Source organism: Mustela lutreola, chromosome 5 (genome assembly GCF_030435805.1).
Source record: "Mustela lutreola isolate mMusLut2 chromosome 5, mMusLut2.pri, whole genome shotgun sequence".
NCBI lineage: Eukaryota > Metazoa > Chordata > Mammalia > Carnivora > Mustelidae > Mustela > Mustela lutreola.
The window spans coordinates 90,680,450-90,700,863 of record NC_081294.1 but is presented as its reverse complement, the minus strand read 5'-3'; the positions used below and the strand labels follow the sequence as shown (position 1 = coordinate 90,700,863).

Below are 20,414 nucleotides of genomic sequence, written 5' to 3'. Positions count from 1 at the left end.
GTGCCAGATCTGTAAACTAAGAACTACAGATGAAAAAAATTAAGGATAGACCTAAGGAAATGAAGAAAAGATGCTGTGTTCATAGAAAAACTCAATACATTCCCAATGAAAACTGATCTAATAATTCAGTACATTCCTAATGAAAATCCTAGAAAGATTTTTGGTAGTAATTGATAAGATGATACTAAAAATCATATATAATGACAAAGGGGCCAAACTAATTAAAACAGTTTTGAAAAAGAGATTGGAGGATTCAGATTACCCATCTCAAGCCTTACTACAAAGTCTCAGTAATCAAGACAATGTGGCATTGGGAAAAGGACAGATCCATGGAGAGAAGTGAGAATACATAGCCCACCTCTATATAGCCAAATGATGCTTAACAGAAGTGCCAAGAGTGTGAGAAAAGGATGGTCACTTCATAAACAGTGCTGGGAGAGTAGTTAAAAACATAAAGACAGAAAGTATAATGATGGTTGCCAGGGCCAGGGAAGGGTAAGGAAGAATAGAGAATTATTGTTTAATGGTACAGAGTTTGTTTTACAAGATGAAAAGAGTTAAGGGGATAGATGGTAGTGATAAAGTCAATGTATTTAATACCACTGAACTGTGCACTGAAATATGGTTAAGATTGTAAATTTTATGCTATGTGTATTTTAACACAATAAAAAAATAGTACTGGAAAAAACTGGATATCCATACAAATGAAATTGATATCTACACCATACCAAAAATAGATTCAAAATGGATCAAAGATATAAATCTAAAACCCCAAACTATAAAATTTCTAGATGAAATCACAGGAGAAAATATTCATGACCTTGGGTTAAACAATAATTTCTTACAACACCAAAATCATGATGTATCAAAGGAAAAAATGATAAATTGGACTTTGTTAAAATTATAAATGTGTGCTCTCCAAGAGACACTGTTAAAAGAACAGAAAGAAGGCTGAGGCAAAAATGTGCAAATCATAGACATAGTAAAGGAATCGTATTGAACATAAATAAGGAACTCTTAAAAATAAACAAGTTGGAAAAAAATGAACCAAATAATAAATTTCTGGGCAAAAGGTAAGAATAGATACTAGAGTAAAGAGGATATACAAATATCAAACAAGGTCATGCAAAGATGATCAGCATCACTAGGCACTAGAGAAATAAAAATTAAAACCACAATGAGACACTACAACACACCTATTACATGGATCAATCTAGTGACACCGACAACACCAAAAGCTAGTGAAGATGAGGGGCAACTATAACTTTCCATTCTTGGTTAATGGGAAAGCTATTAACAAGCTTAATAGCCATGTTAAAAAACAGTTTAGCAGTTTAAGTTGAATCTCTTCTTGCCACCTGACCTAGAATGCCACTTCAAGTAGCTACCTGAAAGAAGTGAATATTTATGTTGATATATTTATACCTGAATAGAAATATGAATTTATATAATGGCTCCAGTTATAAATGCTATAAACTGTAAAAAAAACAAATGTCCTGCAGCTGGTGAATGGACAAGTTGGTATATCAATATGATAAAACTCTACTCAGCAATAAAAAAGGAATAAACTGCTGATTCATGCAAACGCATAGATGAATTTCAATGCATTAGATGAATTGAAAGAAAGCTGCCTTCTGCCTAGGCAACATGGAGCAACAGGGACAAATTACATGAAACAATAATTTTCAAGACTAGTGGACATCAAGTAATGAAATATAGTGATCCCTTCAGAATATTAAAAAACAAACAAGAAAACAATGCCTTGCTTATTGCTTTGCGAGTTTCAGGCTGTGGCACTGGAAGGGGATCCTGCTAAAATTCACCACATTATCTGTGTTATGGAGATGGAGCTGGGAGTCTAGAGAGACCAAGGTAACTAAAATTCACAGGACAGACTATCATACATGACACAGCTACATGGAGAGAAAACTGTGGAGATTGGCAGGACACTGTTATCAAGTATTTAGCAGAGCACTCATGAGTTCATGTGAATAAGAAACTCTTAAGACCAGGAAAAGAACCACCAGAAACGATCAGAGTACCAGTCCTCACATTTTACACTGGGTTATGAGTAATGTTAATTTCCACCACCCAGAGTAGAAAACCTCACAACTGACGGGGCAGAGGAGAGAGCTCAGCAATGACTTACATCAGCAGAGCAGAATTATTAGTTCTAGATTAAACTCTGTTTCAGTCTGAACTAATGAATCTTAAAAGCAATCCCTGAAAGGATCAAACTGTTTCCAAGTAACTGAACTGTGTCTCAGAACAAAGCTCAACAATATAGATAGGAATATATAAATATCCAGTATCCAACTGGAAAAAATTTTAAATGTCTGACATCCAATCAGAAATTGCGAAGCCAACAAAGAAGCTGGAAAATACTTCCCATATTGAGGAGGAAAAAAAATCAACTAACCAAAACCAACTAAAAACAGACACAGATGGTAGAATTAGCAGATAAGAACATTAAAACAGTTATAACTGTACTCCATATGTTCAAAAAACTAGAGGACAGATTGAACAGGTTAGGTAGAGACATGGAAGATATAAAACAGACTCATTAAACTTGTTCAGATGAAAGCTACAATGTCTGAAATGAGGTATACCTTGGATGGACTGGTAGGAATTTGACACTGTAAGAGAAAACATTAGTGAACTTGAAGATACAGCAAGAGAAACCATACAGAATGAAACTCAAAGAAAATAAACCTCCACAAATAAACAGAGTTTGTGAACTATGAGACAACTTCAAATAGCCTAAAATTGCAAATGGAGTCCCCAAAGGGAAGGACAGAAATGGACTCCAAGAAAAGTATCTGAAGAAATAATGGGCAAAATATTTCTAAAATGGACTTGAAACTACATACCCATAGGTCTAAGAAGTTCATGAAACTTCAAGCACAAGAGACTATATAATGGTACATCATGATTGAATTTCTGAAAACCATTAAAAAAGGAAAAACTTTAAAACAGCCACAAGAAAAAAAATATACATTACACACAAAAGGATAAAGATATTATGATAATAGATTCTCAAGAGAAACCATATAACTTTAAACTATGAAAAGAAAAAAAAAACTATCCAAAAAAAAAAAAAAAGGAAAAGAAGAAAAAGAAAAGAAAAAAAACCCTAGCAACCTAGACTATTATAGACAGAAGAATATTTTTATATTCCAGACAGGGGTATCTGGGTGGCTCAGTCAGTTAAGCATCTGACTCTTGATTGTAGCTCAGGTCAGGATCTCAGAATTGTGGAAATTGAGGCCTCTTTGGGCTCCACCTGGGCATGGAGACTGCTTAAGATTCTCCCTCTCCTTCTGCCACCCCACCAAATATATATATATATGTTTCAGACATATCAAAGCTGAAAGAATTTAATTCTAGCAGACTCACATTTAAAGAAAAGTTAAAGGAACCATTAGACCCTAAGGAAAATGATCACAGATAGAAATATGGATCTACAAAAAGGAATGAAAAGCATTAGAAATGGCAACAATATAAATAAATATGTCATATTTTTGTTATTGCTTAAATCTCTGTAAATCCTAGTTCAGTATTTAAATAACAATAACAGTGCAGTGTGCAGTTTGTAACAAGTAGAACTAAAATATATTACAATAACAAATATTGGAAGGAAGAAATGGTAGTGCACCTTTGTAAGGTTCTTGTATCTATCTGAAGCGGAAACATCACATAAAGACTTTGGTATGTTGAAGATGCAGTCAGTAATACCAAAAATAGCCACTCAGTAGAGATACAGCTTTTAAATGACAATAGGAAATAAAACTGAATCATAAACAATCCTGAATACTAATGTATTAGTTTACTAAGGCTGCCATAACAAAGCTAAGTACCAAACATTCAGTGGCTTAAATAATAGAAGGTTATTTTTTTCACAATTCTGGAAGGTTGAAGTCTAATATCAAGGTGTTGGCAAGGTCCACTTTTTCTAAGGTTTCTCACCTCAGCTTGTAGATGGCTGTCTTTCCCCAGTGTCTTCACAAGTTCTTCCCTCTGTATATGTCTATGTCCTAATCTCCTCTTCTTATAAGGACACCCGTCATATTCGATTAAGACCCATCCTAATAACCTTAGTTTACTTTGATTACCTCTTTAAATACTCCATCTCCAAATACAGTCTGAGGTGCTGGGGTTAAGACCTCAAGATAGAGGAGCGCCTGGGTGGCTCAGTGGGTTGAGCCTCTGCCTTCCGCTCAGGTCATAATCTCAGGGTCCTGGGATCGAGCCCTACATTCGGCTCTCTGCTCAGCGGGAGCCTGCTTCCCTTCCTTGTTCTGCCTGCCTCTCTGCCTACTTGTGATCTCTGTCTGTCAAATAAATAAATAAAATCTTAAAAAAAAAAAGATTAAAAAAAAAAGACTTCAACATAGATTTTGGGGGAACACAATTCAGCCATAAAAACTAATAATGAGAGAGAGGACATCACTTCAGATTCTAAAGATAATAAAATGATAATAAGGAAATACTATGGTCCATGTTATGCAAAAAAAAAAAAAAAAAAAAAAAAGGAAACTTACATGAAAAGGACAGACTCTTTGAAAGAAATATGCTACCAAAGGTCACTCAAGAAGATATAGATAACCTGATTGTCCTAAATCTAATAAATTTAATTTGTAGTTGAAAACTCCAGGTCCAGATGGCTTCAGTAGTAAAGTCTATCAGATATTTCCTAAAAATAATTTTAACTCTACATAAAGTTTTACAAGATATTGAAGAAAGAATATATCCAAGCTCATTTCATGAGATCAGCTTACACTGACCCAAAACCCAAGCCAAGACATTACAAGAAAATGTATTGCATGGAGCACTGGATGTGGTGTATAAACAATGAATCTTGGAACATGGAAAGAATAAAATAAAATGAAATAAAATAAAATAAAATAAAATTTAAAAAAAAGAAAAAGAAGTTACTAACCAATATACCTCAATAAAAATATTAAACAAAATTTTAAATAAACCAATCAATGATGTATAAAAAGAGTAATACATCAGGAACAATGCAAGAATGTCCATTCACATCTCTTCTGATCAATAGTATACTGGAAGTTCTAGTCAGTGGAAACAGATAAGATTAAAAAAAAAAATTAAAGGCATCCAGGTTGAAAAGAAGAAAATGCCTTTATTCATTGACTATATGATCTTCTAAGTAACTAAGTTTAAAAAAAAAAATTTTAGGGGCGCCTGGGTGGCTCAGTGGGTTAAGGCCTCTGCCTTCAGCTCAGGTCATGATCCCAGGGTCCTGGGATCAAGCCTCACATCTGGCTCTCTGCTCTGTGGGAAGCCTGCTTCCTCCTGTCTCTCTGCCTGCCTCTCTGCCTACTTGTGATCTCTGTCAAGTAAATAAATAAAATCTTAAAAAAAATTTTTTTTTTTAAATCTGTTGAAGTTGACAAAAAAGCTACTATAATTAATAACTTAGCAAAGTCATAGCATACAAGATAATATACAAATACCTATGGCACATTTATGATAGTAACAAACAATCAAAAATTAACACTGGAAAAAACTATCATATACAATAGCATCAAAAAGATGAAATACTTAAGAATAATTCTGACAAAAGATGTGCAACATCTGTATGATGAAAACTACAAACTTTAATAAAAGAAATTAAGAAGGCCTAAATTAAATTAAGAGAAATATAATGTCCAGGGGTCAGAAGATACTTATTGTTAAGATGTCAGTTCTTGTAAAGGGATATATATGTTCAACAAAATCCCACCAAAAATCCCAGGAGGCATTTTTGTAAAAATTAACAAGATCATTCTAAAATCTATTTAAAAATTATGGATTTTATGTGCTCATTACATATTCACTGAGTACTTAGTATGTGACAGGCGCAAGGCAAAGAACTGGTAAGGAAAAGGGAAATTTATTACAAGGATATAGGGTGGTACTAGCACTCAAAGGCAGATATGCATTTGAACTTCATTTAGAAAGAAATGGAATAGAGAACTGGAAACTGCCTGGAAACCTACAAAGTATTTCATCTCACTATATTCTTTTTGCAGACTGTTTACATTTTTCTCTTAGTAGACTGGCTTTTTCTGCAATAAAACTTACTTGATTGAGGATAACTACCCACAATTATATGTTATGGTTCTAGCTATACTGAAAGACTGATTGCTACTGTTTTATCTCACTTCGAACTCTTACCTTAATTCCAAAGTCCTGATAGGGATCAAGTGTCCATCCTTGTCTTAACAGAGGGTCAGTTACCAGGGTCATTTAAAGTTGAGCAAATATTCCAGATGGTGACAGCAAATATTATGCACAATTTGTATAGGAGTAAACTAAGACTGGGGTGCCTGGGTGGCTCAGTGGGTTCAAGCCTCTGCCTTCATCTCAGGTCATGATCCCAGGGTCCTGGGATCAAGCCTCACATCTGGCTCTCTGCTCTGTGGGAAGCCTGCTTCCTCCTGTCTCTCTGCCTGCCTCTCTGCCTACTTGTGATCTCTGTCTGCCCAATAAATAAATAAAATATTTTTTTAAAAAAAGAGTAAACTAAGATTGAGAAGTATGAATTTATTTTCCCAAGTTCATGGGGTGTGAGTGCCAGAAATGATATTTAAACTCTGGAGGCATGAAAGTGCAAAGTCAGGACCTGACAGTAAGTGCCTCCTTCAATCCCTATTGTAGAGGCTTCACTCCCCGCCCCCCCCCAGTACCAGTACCAGCTCTGCTAAGGTTTACAAGTTCCTTTCACTGAACATGTGTTTCTGTACTATAGTGTGACACCTTCATAACTTTCAAAGAAATGCAGTATTAAAAAATTTTCATAGATTCAGATTACCAACATTTTTGTAAGAAGAATAATTATCTAATTTTGTATAAACAATTTGCCTCCAGAAGATACAACTAAAAACACAAACTTACCCTCCCATTCTGTTGGGATATCTCCAACTTCATAGTCTACTTCTCTTTTATTTGCTGCTTCTACAATTCTTTTCTCTCGAATAGTTTGTCCTATAAGACAAAAGTGATTATTTTATTTTTAAATAAACTCATGATACAGCAGTTACCACAATAATATTTTCTCTTTGGATATTGCACACCTCCACGTATGGTCAAAGAATTATCAGGAGAAAGAATAGATTCCATTAGAATTAGGTACATTAGAAAAAGCAAATTCTAAACTTAATACAGAAATTTTAAATTTCCTGCCATAGTATACAATATTAATTTTGGTAGAAAAAAACTAGATGCTGTGTTAAAGGAAAAAAAAGGACTAACCAATTAATCTTCAGCCACTAATGGCCAAAATTAAACAACAGCAACAAAAGCCCCATTTTAGTAATCAATGGTGTTCAAGTCCTTCAAATTCTGCGAGTATGTGTATTAGAGGTTCAAGTGGCTGCTGCTACTGCCCAAGGGAATTGCTATTCATGACCTCTACTAAGTATGCAATGAATCACAAGATCCTGTTGCCACATTACATTAGCAAACCCAAGGGAACCAAATCATAGGTTGGATTCTATGACCCATCTGAGTAACTAACTCTCACTGGATCTAAAGGAAGAGGGCAAAAGCTAGTGAGTTATGGATTTCATACTTCAGGTTTGAGATCAACACTGGTGCAGGATGGTAGCAATGTAGAAACATGAGAGCAGAGGTAGTAGTAAAGAAAAAGATGTAGATGGGTCGGGGATGGGATGAGAATGCAATAGGCTTAATTTTCTCAATAATAAAATTTTGATTAGCATGTATTTTAAGTTTATATCAAAGATATAAAACTATGTGGTATTTTTGGGGCGCCTGGGTGGCTCAGTGGGTTAACGCCTCTGCCTTCGGCTCAGGTCATGATCCCAGGGTCCTGGGATCGAGCCCTGCATCGGGCTCTCTGCTAAGCGGGAAGTCTGCTTCCTCCTCTCTCTCTCTGCCTACTTGTGATTTCTGTCTGTCAAATAAATAAATAAAATCTTTAAAAAAACAAAACAAAACAAAACTATGTAGTATTTTCTTCTGTTTCCACAAAGTCTCAATTATGTCCTTCAAAGCAGCTTTGTCAAAATGGTGGTTTCAAAACGTGTTCCTTTGTCATTGAGCCCGTGTGCCTAGGGAAACCAGGTAAGCTTCCTACTTCCCAAAAGTTAGCAAGATGCCTGCCTGTTCAGGGAATGCAAGATGAAACAAGGAAGACAGTGGTGAGTAACTATGAGAGGAGGAGCATGGTTTAACCATGATCACACCAGTCATGGACAGAAAATTGGGCCTTACAAAATACTACTCTTCCTACTCCTGGACCAACCTTACACCATGCTAAATAGACTGAGTGACATAATTAAACAAAATGACCTTGTTGCAAATCTCTCTCCCACACCAACTGAAATTCTAGCAACTAAAAATTCCTTCAGTTGCCAACCACGGAAATTCCTGGGGGTGACTATGCAAGAGAAAGGAAGCCAAAAAAGGTAGCCTAAGAAGAGTGAGTGACTGGTGTTATTTTCTTTGCCTTAGTAATAATAAGTGTAAGGTTGAGATTTCATGTGCAAGCCATCAATGGGTAATAACTCTGAAGTATGAGGTTAAGGAAATTCTGCATTTCATTGTAGACTTACTGAATCAAGCTGATTTAATCCTAACACAGAGATTCCCCAAGTTTTAAAAAGAGGAGTTACCTTTTGCTTACCTTATCCTAAATAAATTTACAGTAGGTCAAGGTATTAGTAATGAAGCCCCGAAGTTGTAGGGATGAGTCAGGATAAAAGGAGCCTATAACAATGACAGCTGCATTATTCTCATAGTAGAGGCTCAAAATAGGTATGTGTGTCTTTACTAAAATGCCACTTAGATCCACATATATAAACCCATCATCGTAACAAAAGTTACCATAAAATTAGCATATACTAAACTACTTCTACATGAAAATTTTACAAATGTTTGGATGAATTAAAATACCTGTGCCTTCATATAGTTCTTATCTAAATACCAAGATATATGTTCTTTTAGCTATAACAAGTACAGAAATGAAAACTATCTTCTAAAACACAAAATCCTAACAAATGGGTTCTGAAAGTAGGTGTGTGCTCTAAGCTTTTAAATGCACATCAAAAAATTGAGCATGGAGGAAGATGATAGAAAGATCTATCAGTCCCAGGAGCACCACTAAAAGCATATATGTTACAGCTATATTTAAATGTCTGTGACACAAAAATTAACATCTTATTCCTACCCTTAGGTTTATAAACTTAAATTAAGGTCTCTCAAGATTTTTAAAAATCAAAAATCATACCTCTTTGTGTATAAATGAAAAGACAGAGTAAAACATGACTTAGTATAACTAATTCGTTGACAATTGCTGAAAAAATCTTGTTTACAAATAGACGACATCAAAGATGTATAAAAAGTGTATATGTACGGAATAAGGCCACTGGTTTACCAAATAAATTTTTTTGTGATCAGATATAAGTTCCTGCCCCCCAAATAAATTGTTCTAAAACTACTCCATTCTTTGTAATAAGTCCTACTTATATAATTTTTAAGAACTGGAAATGAAATCTATTACTCCCATTGAGTAAGAAATTATGCACAAACTGATCACTTATTCACACTAATATGTTTTCATACAATAGTTGCAAAGACGATCCTACTTATCAAAATAGAGCATTTTTAAGTACCTGATCAGGTGTCAAAAATTTGGGGTCTAATTTATATTTAAACATTGTTTTGATAACAAAAACATTAATCTAAGATACGTATAGGCTTAACAAGTCTTTTTTTTTTTTAAAGGTTTTATTTCTTTATTTGACAGACAGAGATCACAAGTAGGCAGAGAGGTAGGTGGTGGTGGTGGGGGGAGCAGGCTCCCTGCTGAGCAGAGAGCCTGATGTCGGGCTCCATCCCAGGACCCTGGGATCATGGCCTGAGCCGACGAAGGCAGAGGCTTTAACCCTCTGAGCCACTCAGGTGCCCCTAGGCTTAGTAAGTCTTAATATGACAATAAACAATGGACACTGGTGTACCCAATGAGTTTTATTATATAAAGCAATGCATAGTTTTTTCACTTAACAGTAAAACAACATTAGATTTAATTAAAACAGTCAAAACAAAAAGTCTGAATTCATGTAGATATGGTCAATGGTATAGGGATTTAAAGACTACGGAAGTAACAACATTATTTTACAAACTTAAAAAAATTTTAGGGGGGCACCTGGGTGGCTCAGTGAGTTAAAGCCTCTGCCTTCAGCTCGGGTCATGATCTCAGGGTCCTGGGATTGAGCCCTGCATGGGGCTCTCTGCTCAGTGGGGAGCCTGCTTCCTCCTTTCTCTCTGCCTACTTGTGACCTCTGTCTCTGTCGAATAAATAAATTTAAAAAATCTTTAAAAAAATTATTTTAACGCTACTGCCATGGATTTAAAGCAAATTGCCCTAGGATACAGATTTCGTTTTCCTCTGTTTAGAAAAATACAAAACCTACTTAGTTAAAACAATAGGGGGGAAAAAGGGAGATCTCCGGGTATTAGGTAGATGACAGGCTTAGGTAAAAGACAGATTTCATCAATTTCACTTCTGGAACAGGGTATGGGAACCCTGGACACAGACAGGGCAAGAGGATCTACAGCAGAGAGCCCTAAACATCAGACATTCAATTTTCATTCAATCCAGCTTTGTGGTTTGTCACACTTTATAGTATTACATTCTCAATATTTTTCTTTAATTTGGCTTGCTTTTTTTCCCCTTTCAAAATTCACTTTTACTTTACTCTAAAAAATACCATGAAATGCTTGACTTAAATTACATTTGACCCCTGAACAATGGGGGGTTAGATGGGAGGGTAGAGTCACAACCAACCACTCCATGCAGTTGAAAACGCAACTAAAGTTAACTCTATTGGAATTAAAATAAAAATTTTAAAAAGAAAAAAAAAAAAAAAAGAAGAAAATCCAACTTACACTTCTGGCTAACTACTAATAGCTTACTGTAAAGACTTAACTATTAATAGTTTACTGTTGATCAGAAGGCTTAGTGATAACATAAACAGTCAATTAACTCACATTTTGTATGCTATATGTATTCTATATTGTATTCTTACAATAGGGTGAGCAAAAAAAGAAAATGTTACTAAGAAAATTATAAAGAAAAAAGACACTTATAGTGTTGTATTTATTTATTTATTATTAATTATTATGATTTTTTAAGATTTTATTTATTTATTTGACAGATGGAGATCACAAGCAGGCAGAGAAACAGAGAGAGAGGGGAAGAAGCAGGCTTCCCGCTGAGCAGAGAGCCCAATGCAGGGCTCGATCCCAGGACCCTGGGATCACGACCCCGAGCTGAAGGCAGAGGCTTTAACCCACTGAGCCACCCAGGTGCCCGTTGTATTTATTTATTGAAAAAAACCCATGTATAAGTGGATCTGCAAAGTTCAAACCCATGCTGTTCAAGTGTCCACGGTAGTTGTATTTTTTGCTTAAGCATATACAGTTATATATCTTACAATTTTATTATTATTTTTTAAAGGCTTTATTTATTTATTGGACAGACAGAGATCACAAGTAGGCAGAGAGGCAGGCAGAGGGAGAAGGGAGGAAGCAGGCTCCCTGCTGAGCAGAGAGCCTGATGCGGGGCTTGATCCCAGGACCCTGAGATCATTACCTGAGCTGAAGGCAGAGAGATCATGACCATGGATTTAAAGCAGAGCTGAAAGCAGAGGCTTAACCCACTGAGCCACCCAGGTGCCCCTATATCTTATAATTTTAATGGGTATCTTTGTATCACCTAATGGGCATCATTTGTATCATCCTGCAGACCACACTTGAAAAACCACACTGTTCTACAGAGACAGGCCCAGAAACACACATGGTGATACAGGGAACAGGAGCCAACATAACCAGTAAGAAACTTCTGTGGATGGGAAATGGCTGATGAATACCAGTCTTTCCTGGAGAAACCTCATGTCTTTTTCTGGTTCTATTTGCAGCTAGACAAATGGCTAATTCTAAGCCTAGAGCAGAGTGGGTTCAAGATGAGTCTGGAATATCTTGCTGTGCCAGAAAGTAAGGGAATTCTCAAAAAAATTAAAAAAAATAAAAGAGGGGTTTGTCACAAGAACTTGAGCCAGTTACAGGGGTTGAAATTTATTAAATTTGGGATAAATCTGAGCACCAAAATAATTAAGGAATTACAGACCAGCTATTCTCAGATTGTTAGAGAGAACTCTGTGGGGTGCCTAGGACCCTTTTAAGGGGACTGGGAGGCCAACACTATTTTAATAATAATACCAAGAATGTTATCTGCCCTTGTGGTATATAAATACAATGGAATACTATGCAGCCATCAAAAGAAATTAAGTCTTGCTATTTGCAACAATGTGGATAGACCAGAGGGTATTATGATGAGTGAAACAGGTCAATCAGAGAAAGACAATTATCGTATGATATCTTTGATATGAGGAAAGGGCAGGGCAGGGGGTTGTGGGGGGTAGGGAAGGAAAAAATGAAACAAGATGGGATTGGGAGGGAGACAAATCAAAAAAGACTCTTAATCTCTCAAAACAAACTGAGGGTTGCTGGGGGTAGAGGGTAGGGTGGGTGGGTTATGGACATTGGGGAGGGTATGTGCTATGGTGAGTGCTGTGAAATGTGTAAGCTGATGATTCATAAACCTGTACCCCTGGGTCAAATAATACATTGTATATTAATTAAAAAAAAAAAGAATGTTATCTGTCTTTTTCACTTCCATTCTTTCATGAATGTACAGTGGAGTTTTCAGTCTGCATAGTATTCCATTGTATATATATATCACATCTTCTTTATCCATTCATCTGTTGATGGACATCTAGGTTCTTTCCATACCTTGGCTATTGTGGACATTGCTGCTATAAACATTCGGGTGCATGTTTCCCTTCGGATCACTACATTGTTATCTTTAGAGTAAATACCCAGTAGTGGGATTGCTGGTGGGTCATAAGGTAGCTCTATTTTCAACTTCTTGAGGAACCTTCATGATGTTTTCCAGAGTGGCTGCACCAGCTTGCTTTCCCACCACCAGTGTAGGAGTGTTCCCCTTTCTCTGCATCCTCGCCAGCATTTGTCTAAAGAAAGCTCTTTCAATAGCTGTGAAAAGTTTAAAGAGATCCTGAGACCAAAATGTTTGAGAACTAAATATGCCACTAGGAGAAAAAAAAAAAAAATAATAAAGGAATCCATAAATCCAAACTGCTAAAAGATAGAAATAAATAGAGGGATAAATAAACTGGGTAGATAAAAAGGGCTCTTGCTTATTACAATACTAAATAGTAAATGTAGAAAAAGTGTCAGAGCTGAAATACCATCATTTTGTAACCATCACGATATAAGACCAGTTTTGGTAAGAGTAATGGAAGGGAATTTTTTGTTTTATTTGGAGGTAATTTCCCTTTCCTCTGTATATAGAGTGTTCTTACACATTTGAAAGGTGAATAAGGCTTACGTATTAAAAGACAGTTGGGGGGCGCCTAGGTGGCTCAGAGGGTTTAGTCTCTGCCTTCGGCTCAGGTCATGATCTCAAGTCCTGGGATCAAGCCCCACATCAAGGGCTCTGCTCAGCAGGGAGCCTGCCTCCCTCCCACCCCGCCTGAGGCCTGCCTCTCTGCCTACTTGTGATCTCTCTCTCTGGCAAATAAATAAATAAAATCTTTAAAAAAAATAAATAAAAGACAGTTGGATTAGGAATTAAAAAATTTCTAATTTGGTACCTATAAATACTGCCTTCCTATGGTCTCAGCGACCCTGTAAGACCCTTGACAGTTACCAGACAGGCAGGTAACACCAACAGCCCTGAAGAATGAGACCACAGACTCAGGCATCTCTTCTTCTCTAGGCCCCTGCTCCTTCCCTAATCCAGGGAAGATATTTGGGCAGCCTTTAATCTTTAAACTTTGGAGCTTCAGAACTCATAAGTTATGTATCATGCTAGAGGAAGGATTTTCTTCTATAATTACCAAATCAAAGGTGGAGGCTTATATTGGTTGTGACCCATAAGCACACAAAATCCTTGGTAATGTTTCCAACCACCTGCCTACTTCCAGCCCAGTATTTCCCAGTGGTGGAACAGTGGGAGGGGAGATGAATGCTTTGGGGTAGAAAAAAGAGGTTGGGTTGACTGAGGTGACACATCTCTGAGATAGCTATCCCCTTATAAATAAGCAAGACTGATCCTGACAGGAGCCCTTGGCTTGGAGAAATGGTGGTAGGATGGCCAAGGTTAAGACCCTTTCTGTCTGACTGACGCCTGGACCTTTAGCCCACTGGCAGTGATGAGTGCAGCCAGGTGATAATCCTAAATCAGTTTGCCTGGTGATATAGACATGACTGCATTTTGCATAGAAAGTAGGCTTAGAAGTGTTGGTGCCCAATACATGGAAGTGAGGGCTAATGAAAGCCAAGAACCACACTCCACTGGTTATATTTGGGGACTTTTAACATTGTTATGCTGAGCATCGTAAATTTAAAAACAAACAAACAAACAAACCATTAATTAAGAGTACTAAACTAAGAATTCTTAGACTGAAAGCCATCTTCACATATGACTTAAAGGATCATCTGAATCTGAAGTTACTCAGATGTAACATTTATTAAGAGCCTGCTATATACCAGTCAGTGTTTATGTATCTTCCATATATTATCTCTTGTCTTCAAAGCATCTTTTACAGAGAAGGAAAAAAAGGCATAGGATGATTAGCTTATTTTTACTGACTTCTACTCTTAAGCATTTCCATTTAAGATTTTTAAAATTAGCATTTACAAAGTTTGCATACAGTATCAATACAGATATCCAATTAAAAACTAATATTTTATTCATAATCATAAGCTATTATTTTCCCATAGTGATCAAATGAGGCATTTCTGCTTGAAAATGTGATGATTCTATAATTTGACATATTCTATATATATTTATATAAGCATGGATGACTATCTCAGGAGGTCGCAGCAGGTAATACTTTTTTTTTTAAGCAATTAAAGAGGCCTTCCAGATAAGCTTTCAGAATTTTTAAGAAAGCCAACTAGTTCAATGGATTACCTTAAATCTTATTAGCTTCCTCATACTTACAGGTTTCCCAAAAGGGACCTCTGCTTCCATCTTAGAAAATCCAAAATTAACTCTTTAAATCTGACTTCATTAATTTTTTAAAAGCCATAAATACAATTTTTTTAAAAGATTTTATTTGTTTATTTGACAGACAGAGATCATAAGTAGGCAGAGAGAGAGGAGGAAGCAGGCTCCCCGCTGAGCAGAGAGCCCAATGTGGGGCTCAATCCCAGGACCCTGGGATCATGACCTGAGCTGAAAGCAGAGGCTTTAACCCACTGAGCCACCCAGGTGTCCCCATAAATACAATTTGTAAAACTTAAGTCTGAAAGTACATGTGAAGAAAATCATAATTTAAAAAAAAAAAGAGATGAACACATTGCAAATTCGTGCCTGTGGTTTTCACTTGGACAATAAATTCTTGTTATTTTTTAAATTTCATAGTAATCTTATATGCAAACAAAAACTTAAAGTTCTAAAAATGTTATGTTATTTAGCCAACAAATATATACTGAATAGTCTATTATATTAACCCAAGAAGATTTATAGTAAAAAATTTAGTAGGTTTTCTGAACGCATTCCTAAATCAAGCATGGGAGTCCTAGAAATAGCTAGTATTTTACTGCATTTTCTTCCCTTCTATGACTACAGAAATCAAACATTTTTGTGTAAAAATCATTTGTTTTCCAAATGGCAAGGAATTTTCGACTCTCAGAAAAAAGACAGCTGTAATTACACTTGCTCCCCCACCCCCCAAAAGTAGGTAAACATTAAAAAGTAGACTTCAAATGATAGATTCCTGACTATTTAGTCATGTAATAATGTGTTCAGCCTGAAGAAATAAAAGAGAAGCAGCCATTTCAGATTTTGACTGACATGCAAGTAATCAGTTTTTGAAAGTACTTTATTCACCTAATACATTCTACAATTCTTTGTAAGCCTAAATTACCTCCAATGTATAAAGTATATTTATAATTGAGAATCTGAACATTTAGCAAAATAACACAAGAAAACTAACATTCAGTGATCCTGCTAAGACTATGTCTGAATTATGACATAGGAGTTAAAATGTCTTAAATATGCAGACAAAGGGAAGGAATAAAAGGGGCTGCTAAAAATCTTTTTAGCTAAATTAAAGAGGCTTTAAGATATATCATATGGCAATTCCAAGTTTTAAAAGGGCTATTTGTTATTTGTTTATTTGACAAAGAGAGTATGAGCGGGAAGGGGGGCAGAGGGAGAGGGAGACTTCCCTCTGAGCAGAGAGCCAGATGCGGGACTCAATGCCAGGACTGAGAGATCATGATGTGAGCTGAAGGCAGAGGCTGAACTGACTGAGCCATCCAGGCACTCCTTAAAAAAGCTATTTTACAGTGAGGAAATTTATGACTGAAAAATCTTCATTTTATTTTTAGAGACAATCACTATTTAAGCAAGCAAATTCTAATCTGGTACATCCTTAATATAAAAAGGAATAATATTTTCCCCTCTCAAAATTAGCACACACTCATAGTTCAGTATAAACCAATATGATCAAGTTTTTTATTTTCACTTTAAGGGTCTTGAGCAATTGGGGCTATCAATATAGAGGTGAAGAGAGAAACTGAAGGAATAAACAAAAATAATTTAAAGAATCAGAAAATTATGCCACTTGTACAGCTTGGGCCTAGCTCAAACTTTATTTTCAGATTTGAAATGTAGAAGGTATGGCTGATTATTTGATTGGTTTCCAGATCCAAAGAGTTTTATAGAAATGGAGTGGTACTTGGTCATTTTACCAAAGATCATAAAAGAGTTGAGGACTCCTCTATTAGCTACCCTTACATAATTCACAGAATATATGACAGTTTTAAATATGAATAATTTAGTAAAAATAAATAGAGTACATTTTGTGGTGCATTAGTCTTAATTTTAAAAATACATATATTTATTAATCCATGAAATTACTAATACTCTTCATTAATCTATTTAATTTAGTTACTATCAGGCACTACTTATCATTAATGAATAGAAATCTGTTTTGATATAGAAAGAAATCACATAATCACCTAATGAATTGTGATATTCATCTGCTTAAAAGGAACTATTCTAGTATTTGTGAACTACATCCTGAGTATAATACTGGGCTCAGCTGGTGAAAGGTTGAGGTGTCAATAATTTTCAATCTCTTCTTTAAAAGATCTTCCATAGAGGTTGAATTTATAAAACTGCTCAAAGCAGAGCTTCTGTAGTTGAGACAAGGGTGCACAACACTACTTCACCTTTTGCCCCCTCCCCTTTCCAGGAGGCAACCTTTTCATGCTCTGGGAGCCAACAAGCCCTATGAAAATCACATATTCAGACCAAGTATCACACTTTTGAGACTGTGAAATGCATTCAAGCACATGTATTGGTTCCCTAAACAAAATCAAGGTCTTGCGAATGGCAGAAAGGGTATCATGTATTTTGCTTCTCCTTACCTTTCACAGAGTTCATCAAGCCATCTATTAAGAACTCCTGAGTAATCAGGTGGAAGACAATGCAGGATTTTCCCAGCAGTTCCACAGTCCAAGGAAATCTAAGGCCAACTTCATATGTGGAGCTATAATTTAAAGCTAAAGCATGACTTAAGGCCCGCTTCCCATGTTTAAACAAGATGAGTTCAGTGAGAAATCATTTTCTCACTTGAGAGAGTTCTTAGGAAGACATTATAAGTCTGTATAGCAAAGAGGGAGAAACAGCTTTTGGATTCACAAGTCCTCAAGGAGGCAGGCCTACTGGAGAAGCACTGGCAACAATTCCTTTAGCCCCTCAAACCTAGAAGATTCAGTGAGGAGGAAGAATTTGGGGTAGTCTAAGGCCAACCCAAGCAATGAAAAGACACAAAGGAAAGGAAAGAAATTCTAGTAAGAGCAATTTATTTATAGTATCCCATTATTTTAGTCATTAGTTTTAATTTTCTCTACAATAAAACTTTGCCTTGGCTAATAACTAATAAAACTGGGTAACATAAATTTTACCTACGTTCTCTACTCCAGCTCACTGGCAGAAAGCAAGGCTAATAAATTGTGACTTCACCAAAAGGAAGCCTGTAGAAGTATGAAATGGGAAGGCTGGCCACATTTTGCTTGTGCAGGTTGCAATAAAGAGTATTATCCTGTTATTCTTCCCTACTTATTCCTTACTTTCCATTGATGTTCAAAAAGATTAAAACTATAGTCACAAATACTGAAGATCTGCAAAACGGTAAATATTACTTTAAGATAGGTGTGTCCAAATCTATTGTGCACAAACGTAGACTACATCTACTCAAGGGTGTACTTGGTAATGCCTATCAAGATACTCACCTAAAAAAGAGCCAAAAGAACCAAAGTCTTGGGGCACCTGGCTGGCTCAGTGGGTTAAGCCTCTGACTTCAGCTCGGGTCATGATCTCAGGGTTCTGGGACTGAGCCCCACATCAGGCTCTCTGCTTGGCAGGGAGCCTGCTTCCCCCCCTTTCTGCCTGCTTCTCTGCCTACTTGTGATCTCTCTCTCTCTGTCAAATAAATAAAGTCTTAAAAAAAAAAAAGTCTTAAGCATTTTTTATTCTTAGTAATAAATAATAAAGCTTAACATTTTTCCTACTTCTTGCTACTTCTTTATAAGACTCCAGGGTCCAGAGGTCATCTATTTTAGTCTAATTTTGCAAAATACCAATAACATTATGTTAATGTAGTTTATTAATTTCATCTGACTTATTTAGGAGATGAACACAATCATATTTATTATCATATTATGTATATGGCACTTATTAGACACTTTATATTTTCTTTAATTCTCACAACAATCTTTATTTTTATAATTGAGTAATTAAAGCTCAAAGAAAAGGTGACGAGAAAAGGTGTGTTTTCAAGTCTATCTAATTTTTACACGGAAATTTAAGTAGACTAGTACAGTCACCTCTTCTGCTACAAAACCTGATGTATCAACATCATCCACATATAATCAAATTCATACTGCCTCTCTTATTTTCTCCTGACTCCCTTTAACAACCAGTTTAAAACTACTTTGCATTAACTTCCCAAATTCTCCCTTTGTTTTGAGACAGGAGAGCAACCTAACTATTGTATGACAACAGCACCACCTATTGGCTGTAAAGGGATGGGGATAATCTAAAATAGCACCTGCTTCCTTACCCTTGGAAAGACCAATGCATAATTTGAGTTCCTATCTTCTGCCTTTTATTTACACCTATTTAAAAAAAGTTTCAACTGAGTTAAGTCCACTTAAAAAGTTTTTCCTCATAAGTACATATTTTTTATCCATCTCTCCTTTTAAAAACCTGCAGAGTTCTTGCATCTCTCTTGATTCCATTGCTAAAAAGTATGTGTTTTTGCTGATGTGCAGCATTTCAAATGAACTGTTGATTAAAAGGAATGTGAATTATTCTGGAACTTGAACTACCATTCAGAACACAATTTCAATGGATATATGTTGAATTTGAACAAGCTGCTTACATGGAACTTTTGGAATTCAAGTAATTTGGAGGTTGGAAACTTGTTATAATACTAAAACATGTAAAAGTATTGAGTCTTTCACTGTACTTTCCAAGGCGAATAAAGGAACAGAATTGTAACACAAAAGCAATACAGCATATATTCCACCCCCGCTCAGAGCTGATAAACATTTTGTCCTGCAGAATTTGAATCTTGTACTACACAGAGTAGAACACTCAAATATTTGTTGACAACAATAATGAGGTCCTTGATATTTTGCAGTGGCTCATTAAAGTCACACCAGTGATACAGGAAGGAACAGCTTCCATTGTTTTGTCTTTTATCTCTATGATGAAAACTACCAGGATAACATTTAACTCTAATCACTTAAGGAGCTCTAATCATGAACTTCTGTTTAAAGCAATGCTCTACTTGGATGTCCTTATATTTCTGTGACAGAGAGTTCTGTATCTTCCTGTAATATGTCCTAAGTATCTAATCCTTGAAGTCCTATCTTTATGGTAAGCTCTGCAAATTCCCATCAAGGAAATTTTGTTTTGAAACAGGAGAAACATGTAAGATTGCTCAAGTAAATTGATCATTATGAAGTCACTTTTGTTGCTGGTACCAATCAAGTAGCAACATGTTTTTGTCCCTTGGTGTGTGCCCAGCATCTCAGTTCTAGAAACTGCTCCTGAAATTCTATTTTGAGTCCAATTTTTTTATGCAGGAAAAGACCACCAGTGCCCGTAAATACTGTAACCAAAAGTGTTCTCACCAGCTTCGACAGAGACTATTCTTGATTAGAAAGAGAGATCCTGTTTTCTTACATTGAGATCTGTGGCCTAATCCTGATGTCCAATGCCCAGGTGTATGACTTTCTCCTCACTGTTAGCTATATTCCAGCCTTGCAAATCATCT

The 20,414-nt window shown here is 36.0% G+C and overlaps 1 protein-coding gene across 1 annotated transcript in view; it reads right to left on the bottom strand.

Moving 5' to 3' along the window:
- Positions 1–20,414, bottom strand: part of NDUFAF2 (NADH:ubiquinone oxidoreductase complex assembly factor 2) — a 159,627-nt gene that overhangs the window by 47,501 nt on the left and 91,712 nt on the right. Inside the window, exon 2 of the mRNA XM_059175064.1 lies at positions 6,901–6,990. Within this exon, the coding sequence (XP_059031047.1) occupies positions 6,901–6,990 (90 nt within the window). The remainder of the gene's footprint in view (positions 1–6,900; positions 6,991–20,414) is intronic.